At 38.2% G+C, this 13,332-nt stretch overlaps 2 protein-coding genes across 2 annotated transcripts in view; one reads left to right on the top strand and one right to left on the bottom strand.

Annotated features, from left to right (window-relative positions):
• Positions 1-13,332, top strand: part of UBAC2 (UBA domain containing 2) — a 54,109-nt gene that overhangs the window by 15,773 nt on the left and 25,004 nt on the right. The gene's annotated exons all lie outside the window — the stretch shown is intronic.
• GPR183 (G protein-coupled receptor 183) lies at positions 9,977-11,264 on the bottom strand. The gene has a single exon (XM_053455330.1). The coding sequence runs from the start codon at positions 11,262-11,264 to the stop codon at positions 10,173-10,175; it is 1,092 nt and encodes a 363-aa protein (XP_053311305.1). The 3' UTR covers positions 9,977-10,172.

Here is a 13,332-nt window from a genome sequence, read left to right as displayed (position 1 = left end):
AGATCCCCTTGAATTCGTATTTTTATTTTTATAGTGCTTCAGCACCTACAGTGGGCACACCTTCAGAGGTCTAGTGGAGTCCATTCCTAGATGGGTCAGGGCTGTTTTGGATGGCGAAAAGGGGACCTATACAATATCTAGTATGTATCTATCTTGCTTTAATCCCAACCCCATGTGTCCATGTTTTGATCACCCTGTGCCAAACTTAAGCCCACTATTATGATTGAGCTATTTTTATGGAAATATCATTTCTTGTCATTAAAAAAAAAAAAACTCTTTAGTAATGTATGTCTGTCAGATTGAGAGCCTCCAGGGCCATCGGTGCATGCATGCATATACAGACAAAGACACTAAGCAAACTTACCTACCTGCCTTCTTCAACACAGGGAAAGCTGCAGGTATAATACCAGGTGGTTTCTGCTACATTGGCTATTTTGGTCTATGGGCTGGGATCCTTGGCCCTAGACACACGCCTAGGGTGCCTAACAGATTATCCAGCACTGTTGTATGTCATACATTGTAGTTTATAGTACTGTTATATTTTTTGCTTGGTTACTTTAAGAGTTTGGAACTATAACAGATCCCATCTTCTCTCTATATTGTGTTGGTTTTTTCCCCCCAAACACAGATTTATAAATGTTGGAAAATGAGAATTAATTCTCATTGTGAGATAGTTTAGCTGTATTGTGGATTACAGAGGGATAAAAGGAAATCTGTTACTGTTTGAGATCACTACCAAATGCTTTTCACTTTGTTCCAAATGATGACTATTTGGACCAGATAAGGCCAATTTAAAGAATTTTATGATTGCGACAAGAACATACAATTGTTTCCAGTTGTACGGTTCTGTGGTCTGAGTGACTAGGTTTGCATGATATAGCATACAAGCATCCATAAACTGTATGTGGGTTTTTCTCTTAACCCATATTTCTTTAAGGAAGGTTTGAATGCTGATTATGCAATCAGGTTTCACCCATCCACCACATGTTTTTGTATTTAGATTTATTCACTTGTTCTGGTCAGAGTAGATCTAGGAAATCTACTGCCTGAGGAAATACATTAGCGCAATTGAGGAACGTTGATGTGATGCAATTATCCACCTGTCTGTCTTTTGATACATTTGAGTTCTAGATGGCTGTATTTGCCTATTCCCAAAAAATGATGGCACAGCAAGCCAGAAGCAGTCAGGGCTGTGTCATGGGCACAGCTATGCACTGGGGCCTCGAAACCCCCCCAAAAAACCTCCATAAAACAAAAACATGATATGAGGCCTGGATTTACCCTTTAATGACAATGGCTGTTTTAACATTTTTGCAGTGCTCGTAATTTTCTTCTCGCTCTCATTTAGCAAACCTACACAAATGATATATTGTGGTTTTTTTCAAGACAGGAAGGGCTTTCTTTAGATATCATTATTTTGATCATATTTAATTTACTATAAATAAAATATTAAAAACATTCCACTTTAGGCATGAATGTGCAGCTCCTGCTATATGTCACTCTCAAACAACACCTTGATATGTGTTCAGCAACGTCTCCTGAGTACAGTGATACCACACATGCATAGTATGCGTGGTTGTTTGGGGGGGGGCACATTTGGGAGGTGCACATTTTTTCAATTCACATTTGGTGATACTGTGCCCATGCCCTATTTGGGACATCTTTTTCCCTGGTAAATTCAATTTACACAATACAACCATATATAGACACCCCAGGGTATTTTAAATGCTGGTATTTTAACTATTTTAATACCAGGATTTTGGGAAGATACAGCGCCAATTTTAGGACTTCAAAATATATATATTTTTTACATTTTTTGGACATATTTTCTTTGAACGGGATGTTTCCCCTTATGGTGCCACATTTTTATTTATTTTTGTTACTATTTTTACATTTTCAATTTGTCTATTTTTTTTTTTTCATTTTTTTCCCCACTGATCACGTAGTGTTTAGTGAGATAAGCTCCAATGACCTGGCTGCAGTACCTGTACTTCAAAGCTCAAAGTTGTCAGGAGGGTCTGAGAGATCCTTTTGAAACTCTGATTTTAAATGGGCACTGCCATCTTGTAAGAGGCAGCATGTCTCTAACAGTTGGTCGGTTGGAACGCTCCTAGGAGCGATCAAACCAGGCCCCTGAATTTTTTTCTGTTGTTGAATGCCTCTATATAGACGCACTTCAGCTATGCTGGCTAAGCTTCAGCCTTTCAATATAGTGAGTATGACAGCTCCTCGGTGCTGGATGCCTCTATAATAAGGCATTGCAGGAACGCTAGCTGAGAGAAGAAGGTAATCGTTTATTGCTTTCTACGGTCGTTTAACCCCATGATGTGCCAGGCCTGTCAATTGTCCTTAAGGGGTTAATCACCAAAAATGTGTGTGTGTACATGTAATGGAGAGCAAAGTCACTAGGATGTTTGCATACCAGGATACATGTTACATAGAAAGGATAGAGATGGCAGAAAGGGTGGGGGTTGACCTTTATGTAAAAAATAGCTTAAAGGCAACTCTTATGCAAAGTAATAAGGCAATTTAGACCTTTGTAACAAAGCGGTTGTTTGCATTGTTGTGTTGTATAGACCCCCTGGACAAGCAGAGGAATTTGGCTACTACTACTACTCGAATAAATGACTAAGATGTTAATGAAAGGTGGGGTTATGATTATGGGAGACTTTAATCTCCCTAATGTAGATTGGAAAAACCTAACAGGTGGGTCAGCCAGGAGTAGCATCATTCTAAATTCATTACAGGGACTATGTCTAAAGCAGTTGGTAGAGGAGCCAAGAAGGAAAGAGGATGTGTTGGATTTAGTATTTACAAATGGAGACTTGATTTTGAATGTCACTGTAGGAGTGTGTTTGGGCCTCAGTGATCATCATTCAGCGTGGTTTAATTTAAGGAGAGAGGATACATTGCACCACACTAAAAACAATGTTTTTGATTTTAGAAATGTGGATTTTCCAAAAATGGAAGAGATGGATCTATTTAAGAGATGTTCTGCTAAAGGCAGGAGAACATTGCATTAAACTTAGGGAGGCAAAGTGCATTATTAGAAAATTGCCTGGTTAACATAAAAAGATGACAAAACCTTTTTAGATATATAAGTTAGAGAAAAAAAAAACATAAACCAGGAATAGGTTAAGGTATATATAAATGAAATACAGCCCTCGTAAAAGGAGGAAGAAAGGAAGGGGGGGAGCTCCAAACCAAATACTCAAGGTGGTCTCCCTTGAGAAAAACCCAGAATTGAAGAATAGAAAACAAAAATTAGAGTAGGCGAGCTGTGAACCAATATAGAAATAAATTTAGAATGTGTATTGGTCCACTCTGTGGTTCAAAAATGTAAAACATTTATACTTATAACAGATAACAGACTTCTTCTTTCCTGATGGAATAGCTCTAGCTCATATATATGAAAAAAAGAGAAACAAATAACACATAGCGCAACCTATAAATGCACAGGAAATGATAGAATGGATGGTTCGATATTAAACTCACACTTTGAAAGAGCACTAAGAAAGTGCTATATATGTATCTCAAACAGAGAGTAAAACGTAATCACGGGTGTATAATATATAAATCTTCATAGAGCGATTTGATATCGACATACAAGTACAATGTGAATATGCTTACAAAACAGCCATAGACAGCAGGCATCAAAGTCCCGAAAGAAGAAGATGTAATACTCGGGCGATCAATCGGTGTCCGTGCTTCTTTCTACGGTACACTGGACACTTCCGGATTCTTGTGTGTGACGTCTCAGGCATACATGATCTCCGGAGGTTCAAAAGGGGAAGGAAAGCACTACGCGTTTTGCCTATCCGTTCAGCTTCATCAGATGCAGGTGGTCCAACACACGTTCTAAAGATGAGGGAGCCTTGTTAGCCATGAGAAATAGGGTGACACAGCTATGTTTACAGAGGAAGAAGTTCTGTAAAAACAGACAAATCAATGGGACCAGCTGGGATACACCCAAAGTTAAGAGCTTTGACTTGTCTTTAACCAGTCGCTAATGATGGGAGTAGTTCCAGAAGACTGAAAGTTGGTATCTGTAGTACCACTGCACAAAAAGGTAGTAGGGAAGACTCGGCCAACTATAAACCAGTAAGCCTCATGGCAGTAGTTGGCAAATTAATGGAAGCCACGCTAAAGGATAGGATTATTAAATATCTAGAAATGAATGGTTTGCATGATCGGAAACCACACAGGTTTATTTTTTTGACTGGGCAACTAAGATAATAGGCCAGCAAGGAGCTGGTGATATAGTCTATCAAGATTTTAGTAAGGCATTCGACACTGTCATACAAAACTTCTAAATAAATTGCGCCTTTGGGTTTGGATGCCAGAATAGTTGAATGGATAAGGCAGTGGTTGAATGAGGAGGTGGCATAAGGTTGTAGTTAATGGTGTATATTCAGAAGAAGGACTTGTCGCTAATGGGGACTAGAATGTAGCACTGGTGGCACTGTACTGTCAGTAACAACGGAAGAGAGGGATCATTCATTCTGGTGACTTAAAGGTATTGATTAAGAGCCACAAGGCTCAAAACGCGTTAGACAATTTTTCTACTCCCTGCTGATTGTGCCCCCATGTTTGGCGCTACCTAATAAAGTCCTTTTGATATGGATTTTGGTGGTGTTGCATAGACTGTTTTCAGTTTGGCGGTCTTGTTCCCTGCAGTGATGGATCGTTTTCTCTGCATCTTTGTTTTGTATCACTTGTGGCTTGTACGCCAGATCCCAAGTCTGCTGATCAGGTAAACCTGCCCCTTGAATTTGGAACGATATATATTGTTTTACATAGCCTGCTACTTTTTGTTGTTTTTTTTCTAGTTCTTTTTTTACTTAAAGGTAAGCAGAAGATACCATAAAGCATCTCAAAAAGCAAGCAGGATGCTGGGTTGCACAGGGAGAGACATTAGTAGCAGGAAGAGGGAGGTGGTTCTACTACTTTACCGATCTCCGATCAGGCCTCATCTAGAGTATTTTGTACCGTTCTGGTACCGTTCTGGAGGGAGTTCAGAGGAGAGCTACAAAAATGGTAAGTTGTTTGCAGGACAAAAATCAACACAAAAGGTTGGAGAAAAGAAGAGAAGGGGGGATGCAATAGAAACATTCAAATACTTAGAGATTAACCAAAGTACAGGAGGCAAGCTTAATTAAAAGAAGCAGTGGTAGAACAAGAGGTTATGGTCTAAAAATGTTTCAATGTCACAGTTCCTACTGTGTTCTCTTAGTTCTCTTAACAGCAAGATAACAGTGGTTATAGTTATATGAGGGAATAATCCATGTGATTTGCATCAAATTTTTTAACTCCTTATTTGCTTCAAGGCCGTAAGTGCTTCTCAGTAAATAAATGTCCAGTCGCACAGCGACAGTGGATAATGTCCAGCCACACAGTCTTTCGTATAACCTCCAGGGTACTTTTATTTTTATAAATGTATCTCTTTTCCTCATATTATGTTAGAAATCACAAATATTGTATCACTAGTAACCCATATGGAAAATATTAAGATAATGGTAATGCAGGATCTCCTGGGTCACAGATTTAAGTGAAGGGCAGGTGTAACCAGTACCCCATGAGATGGCACTTTGTCATCACTTTGTTAATAAAACTGTAGTCTCTATGCTGTCCGTAGCATTAAGGATAGGATGCTTTTTTGAGAGGGTCATTATGTTGAATAGCGGAGAAAGAGTGCCATCTTGTGGAGTATTTTGTTGTGATTCTGCCTCATACACACTGTGTACCTAACTACTAGATAATATCATCTTCTTTTCTAGGTAGTATTAATTTTAAACAAACATTTTTAACACTTTAAATCAGGCTATGACAAAACTAATGGTGTGCACATAGCTATATATAATATATATATTTTGCAGTCATTATAATCTCGTGATCTGGTTAAAATAATCTCTCGGGGGTCAACAGACCTTCTATTAACATACCTCTGTTAAGGGGGTTTGTTTCCGCCATTACTACACTATGAAATACTCTGACACTACGCCCCCAATGAAACTATTTTCTTTTTATATTTTGCAGTCGTTATGTCTTCTAGGCTTATTTGTATGTGCCATTTTGTGTTCTGGGTAAATGCAAATGTTCAATATGTTTTGAATAGTGTGCTTGAATTCTTACTCTAGTTAATAAGGATAGGTACTTAGATTATATAACAACACGTTGTTTGGGGTATGTGTTACCTCTTCCGGTGCTCCCTCGGGCAGGGGAGCTGAGACGCAGTCCGCGCGTTCAGCCCCCTGCTTGCTCCGTCAGCGGGTGCCTCCGTCAGGTCCTCCCTGCTTCTTGACGTCCCTGCAAAGATAGAGGGATCTAGATGGGGCACGTTTCTCGGCGTCATCAGAGCCGTCTGCGCATGCGCAAACTGCTATCTCATGAATATTCATGTCGCTTCTTAAAGCGCGATTTATCTTTTTCCTCCTCCCCCTAATTAGGTGGGTAGGAGGATCTAGGCGTATGGAGGGATATTTTGTATTACACCTTTGCCTGTGATAGTGCCTTATTGCCTACACTAGCGTTTTGACTAAAATAAGTCATTTTTTTTAACATTTGTTAATTCTTATTATTTAAAGTGAGTGCTACAGGGAAAGAATAAATGAAACAAAGTTTGTGACACACATTGTAAGACATCAGTTTAATCAGTGTAAAGAAAATGAAATAAAAAAGAGTTTTAGGAACGCTGTGGTTACATAAAGATAAGGCTTAAAACGCCTCATATGGTTTAAGCAGATTTAGGTTCCTTGAATTGCCTAATTTAGTTTGAATATTTGTCATTTTGGGAATATTTGGCAGAAATAAGGTGCTTTTTTAGAGCAACGTTTAATGCGTGCCCATAGAGTGCTGTATCAGCATTATGTCTAGTATATAGTACAGGGAATCTAGTTTGTATCAATGGTGCATCTTTGTACCAGACATGTTGTGAAACGCTCGACCGGTTGTGTGCGACCGCTTGCCTCAACCCCTTTCTGATTAATGGTATGCTTTTAGTTGCATGGATGAGTATGGGAAGAGTTAAAGCCTAAACACTGTAGATATGAGAGAAAGCCTTTATGATTAAGCACGTAAATGTAAAACGTGTCAAGCTGGGGTTTTTTTTTTGTTGGTCTGCTGTGATGTGAACAGTATGCTTACAAGCATTGGATTAACTTTTATGACTCGATAGTTTTGTTTCCTCTTTTTCTTGTTCTTTTAGATGTCTCTCTGATGCATGTAATAAATGTGCTTGTTACTGCCCTTTTAATTTGTCTTTATACATGAGCTAAATGAAATATATTACAGGAAAAAAAAGTCATCAGGTTTGATAGGGATGCTAGACAAGTAAACGGCAATGAAACTTTCACTTCAAAAAAGACCAATATTTTAAAAGAAACAAAAAAGTAAATATTTATAGTACTGTGCAAATGTTTTAGGCAGGTGTGGAAAAAATGCTGTGAAGTAAGACTGCTTTCAAAGATAGACGTGATCATAGTTTATTTTTAACATTCCACAACATGCAAAGTCAGTCACTCTAATCAACTCAGTATTTGGTGTGGTCACCCTTTGCCTTCAAAACAGAATCAGTTTTTCTAGGTACACTTACATAAAGTTAGGGACTTTGTAGGCATATAGTTTGGTGTGTGATTAAACAATTACACCAAACAGGTGTAGGTTGAAACACAATCATTAACCGAAACAGCGCTGTAGGAAGGGTAAACTGGTAAGGAACAGGCAAACACTTTAGCAAGGTGAGGTTGTTGAAGACAGTTTAATGTCAAAAGTCGTAAACAATGGCAAGATTGAGAACAGCAAGATGACCCAAAGTAGGTGCAACAGCAAGGTCTCTCCCAGGCAGACAGGGGTTCCAGATGTTCTCTGCAAGCTCTTTTGAAGAAGCTTAAGCGTTAAGCACCATAGACGCAGTGGTCGGCCAAGGAAACCTATTGCAACTGATGCTTACTTCCCTTCGCATTCAGAGGAGGTCCAGCAGGGCCATCAGCTCAGCATTGGCAGTAAACAATGGGACCCTGGTGCACCCACCTACAGTCCAGAGAAGTCATCGAATACTTGCGGCCAAAAAGCGATACCTCTGATATGGAAACAAGGCCAAGTGACCCAACTATTCACAGAAACAGGAGGAACAGGGGGTACAGAAAAATTGCAGCAGGTGCTCCAGACTGATGAGTCAAAATTTGAAATCATTTGCTGTAGCAGAAGGTAGTTGGTTCACGGAAGGGTGGGAGAGCGGTACAAGAACATATAGGTAAACAGTGAAGCATGGTGGAGGTTCTTTGCAAGTTTGGGGCTGCATTTCTGCAAATAGAATTGGAGATTTGGTCAGAATTAATGGTCTCCTCAATGATGCAAGGAACAACAGATACTTATCCATCATGCAGTACCATCAGGGAGACATCTGATTGGCCCCAAATTCTGCAGCATGACAACAACCACAAACATACAGCCAAGTCATAAAGAACTATGATCAACGTAAAAGAGCAGCAAAGAGTCCACACAAGAATTCTGTGAAACAAAGTACCAAGTCACCTAAAAAAGGTGAGCAAGTATACCATGAAGAATTGATTCTGTTTTTAACAGAAAGGGTGGTCACACTAAATATTGATTTAATATAGTTTTTTTTCCTGTTCACTCACTTTGCATTTTGCTAAATAATAAAAAATAAACTATTAATATATCTATTTTTGAAAGCATCCTTCCGTTACAGCATTTCTTTTTTTTTTTTTACACCTGCCTAAAACTTTTCCACAGTACTATATATACATGTGTGTTAAAAAGGGCAAAATAACAGTCCCACAAATTATCAAATGTTCTAGAAAGGCACAATAAAACTGTAAGTACATTACATACATGGTGGTAGTACATGTAAGCATGCGTATAGGTGTCCTCACAGACAGACCAACACTAGCGTTTACTACTCAGTAGAATTATGCTGTCCCTGGCCTCAAAGAATGCGAGTTTCTAGACTATGTATAGACACAAGAAGAAAAAATTTTTGGACTTGGAATTTCCAAATAATCTCAAAATCCCCTAAATTACACCATGAACAGTATAGAACTGTTAATGATGTTAAACAAGCTAAAATGATACTGTTTTGTATCTGAACTGCAATGGAATACACTACAGACTTTCATGATTACGTGTCTTCATTATTTGAATTTAGGTTAATGTGATCAGTCATGAAAAACGTTTTTATTCTTTATTTCAGTTGTACTGAGTTATAATGGTATTCTAAATAGGTAGTATTTACAAAGCTTCACGGTATTACTACAAAACCTGGAATATGAACATTTAGCAGAAGCTTCCAAAATTGGTATACAGTGAAAAGGCCCTTTTTGTGTGAGCTCAAAAATCAACCAGGTTTCACCTTTTTGCTTCTTTGGAAGCTCTGGACTTCATAATATGTCTATGATGATATGTCCAATTACAAAAGGGATCAGTGGAGTAACCAACATAAGAACATTAGCATTTTTTTCATCTAAAACTGCAGGCAAATCATAAAGATTAAAGACTCACATAGATTTTTTTAATTAAAAAATATAATACAAAATGAATAATAAGGTATCAAGTTGGGGACCTCCAATGAGAATGTGCATTATTGCTACTGAACATTAAAATACTATTCTTAGTTATACATTAGTTTCCTTAAGGAATAGATATTTGTGTATAAAACAATTCTCTCCATACCTTTCCCGCATGTATTCAGTATTTAAAATCATTAGTATTTATATATTTACAAAACCTTAGTTTTCAAGTGAGGAAGAGATATGCCTCCATCATCCAGATGTTTAGTCCTGGTAATGATCACAGTATTATCCACTTAAAGTCATTAAATTTGTTCCAAAGTTGGCCTGGTGGACACGAGAACATGGGATCCCAACCTTTTAGCATTCTTTCATTCATTCAGAAACCCTTCATGTTTCAGGATAATCCTTTGCTCCAAAATGTGTTCTTTTTTGTGTGTGGAGGGTGCAGCTTCTGCTGTTGGTCCAAGAACAAATATTTATTGTATTAAGCCTAAAAACCCCTGTATGTTTGGGAAATCATCATGCTTACTGCAAGCCGTAAAATCCATGAAAGCAACGGTGTTTTAAATTCACAGTATCTAAATGCACAATTTGCTTTCTTGTTTTCCATAAATGTCTTTCACGTACGGCGTATGAGTTTTGTTACAGAGTATTAGTGTGGTCAGTTAAATGCACGGTGTTGGGTTGAACTATTGATTGGCATGGCACAATGTCACGGGAACTTTCCTCAGCAGCTGGCCGAGTGGCACTTGAGGAGGATATGCTAACTTGTTGTCTCAGGATCCTTAGCACTTTTCTCTTGTACCCCTTACATGCAAAGAAGTAGATGAAGGGATCCAAACCGCAGTTCATGTTCATTAGACACACAGTAATGTGGAGGGATAATTGAAAGTACTGCTGCTCCTTGCAGTCTGGTGTATAAGTGAGCTTCTTAAACATATGCTGTATAATGGCAATGTGATAAGGAGTGAAGCAAAAGAAAAACACGACAATGACTAAAATGATGGTGTTGATAGCTTTTTTGTTTGTACCAGATTTTTCCATTAATGGATTTTTCTTTGCCGATTGATAGAGGTTTTTGCTTATTTGGGAATAGCAAACCAATATCGTTACTAGAGGTATTAAATAACCGATAAAACATGCTCCGAGAAGCAGTAATGGCAGATTTGGTATTGTCTCAAAGTTTGGATATTCCATACATGTGATCTTTTCATCCGGCTCTTTTTTCGACATCGGTTGTAAAAGTAATGGAAGGGTTTGAAAAAAGACAATCAGCCAGACTAAAATACAAATGAGCTTTGCACAGTTAGCTCTTCTGATTTTGTTATATCGATAAGGATGCACGACAGCGAAGAACCTGTCAACGCTCAAGCATGTCATGAAGTTTACACTGGCATAGGTATTGATATAAAAAATAAGGGACGTGATTCGACAAAAAACCTCCCCGAATAGCCAGTGAAATCCCAGAGCATAGTACGCGATTCTTGTTGGCAGAGAGAAAACAAAGAATATATCTGAAATAACAAGATGCGTTGAGTAAAGAGTGGTAGAGTTCAGTTTTCTTCTGTTTTGATAAATCACTAGCAAAGCAATGACATTTCCAATTAACCCAATCAAGAAAACACAGCTGTAGAACAGTGGCATTAGTATCCTTGCTTTACTGCGGTGGACATACAAGTCACATGTCTGGTTGCTGTAGTTGTTTGGCAGAATAGTGAAAAAAGAGGAGTCCATCTCCTAGAAGGAATTGGAAAAACACAATTATCAATTGGGTAGTGGCAATAAACATGTAGAGCAAGCAGAGAACCATGAGAAAAGCTTGATCCAGTTGATAGGGGTTTGCCGCTACTTAATGTTAATAATAAAATTACGTTAGAGCTTCATAGTCTGTAAAACTCAATGTAAATAATGGAATCAGTATATCTACTTAGTCTACGGGGTCAGTCTCATGCAGAAGAGCTATTTGCAGACACAGATTCCGTTGTTGGGGTATGATTAGTAATGGCAGAGGGAGCTTGATGTGACGGGATCAGCCAGTAAGAAAATCTTTTTGTAGGCTTGTGTAAATAATAATAACATTCATGTGTATGAAACCTGTTTTTATAGCCATATAAGATTTGTTACTTAAAGTAATTGGTTTGTGTTAATAAAGCTTTTGTCGATTTACCTTATTGTATAGTTTTTAGGTTTTATATTTTGTCTGTTGCACTTCTCTCTTCTGTAGCAGAGATAATGGTTGGAGTTCCTAATCTCTCAGAACAAATTGTATTCCTGTTTACACGTATGTTGAAATGCATTTGTAAGAGTTAGACCTACACCCTGCTTACAGTACTACCGCAACCTACTGTAGTGAACAGAGACTTGATTCCAACACTTTAACAATCCAAAACAATGTGTCTCCACAAACTACGTATAGTTATACTGCACAAAACAATTAGAAAAATGTTAATGGAACATTAAAAAAATACAAAAAATAACACAACCTATTGCCTTCAACATGAGTGGTACAGAGCAATATGATTAACTATGCATTTGCCCTATTCCTCTGGCCCTTGGTCCTTGGCTTCCAGAATACGTGTTGAGTGGAACACATCTATTGCTTGCCACTGTGCGCGTGTGCTTTACCCACCGCCTTTACTCACCACCGGTCAGCTCCCGAGTTCAGTCTGTATAATAAGGTCCCTGGTATTATGTGATCCCCACACATGTACATAAAGTGCTCCCATTGATTTTACTGGGAGGGCTTTCCTGCCACTAGTTGGCTGATTCAAGCACAACAAAATGTGGTTAAAGGGGCAAAATGACTATTCCAGAACACTGTGAATGATTGCACTCAAATGTTTCTGCTGGGCCACAAATTCCACCATCTACAACTAACAAACGTCATAGAATGCTGAGGTGCTTTATATACCTGCAGTCTACCCTTAAACGGGATCCTCGTTTTAATAAGATATTTTGTGCTGATAGCAATATTTAGTTACAATCAAGGCTCAAGGTATTCACTGCCAAGGCAGAATAGCATCCCTGCAAGGACAGTACAAGGTGATAGAGATACCACATTTTAGAAATATTTCAGGAAACAAAATATTCAGCTAGCTTGAAGACAATTTAAAATGTTATATAAGCATAGATGCCAGCACTGGTTTTCTAGTGAGATTTCCCCAAAAACGAGACAAAAATCTCTCAGTATTATTGTCTCTCTGAGCCCAACCTACACATTTTTATTCCCTGCTTAACGATAAGAATGTCCTGATTGTCATCTTGTTTTTGTGTCTAGTTCTTCCTACACACTTTTTATTTATAGGGTGCCAGTATGTTTTGTATCGCTTTTTCAGCGAGGGGGAAATTACAAGATTAACAGTAACATGAGTTCACATGTAACGTGTCCTAGTTTATCAGACTGATATGCGAGTCGTAAGAATGCTGGTCCATTTAGAATTATTTCAAAATGACATTCCAATATGGAGCATACCAGTGTTTAAGAGAATTGTTTAGTGATTATTATTATATTTTATTTATATAGCACCAACAATTTACGCAGCGCTTCAGACGGTACATATATTCAAGGGGTCTGACAAGACTATAATTAACAGACTAAGACAAACCGATACATTAGGTGGAGTGCCCTGCTCGCAAGTTTAAAACCTTGAGGGAATGCAGGGTGTAAACATGGTACATAAATAAAGTGTGAATATTAATCTACGCAAAACTAAATGTCTGCTTCTCTTTTCAGAGCTTAGCTTGTACTACAAGATTGTAGAGCACCAAGAAAACATTGATCAGTGTTGCAATGCTATATGTC

This window comes from Spea bombifrons, chromosome 2 (genome assembly GCF_027358695.1).
Source record: "Spea bombifrons isolate aSpeBom1 chromosome 2, aSpeBom1.2.pri, whole genome shotgun sequence".
Taxonomy (NCBI): Eukaryota; Metazoa; Chordata; class Amphibia; order Anura; family Pelobatidae; genus Spea; species Spea bombifrons.
The sequence above is the reverse complement of the archived record's forward strand: the minus strand, read 5'-3'. Positions and strand labels throughout refer to the sequence as shown.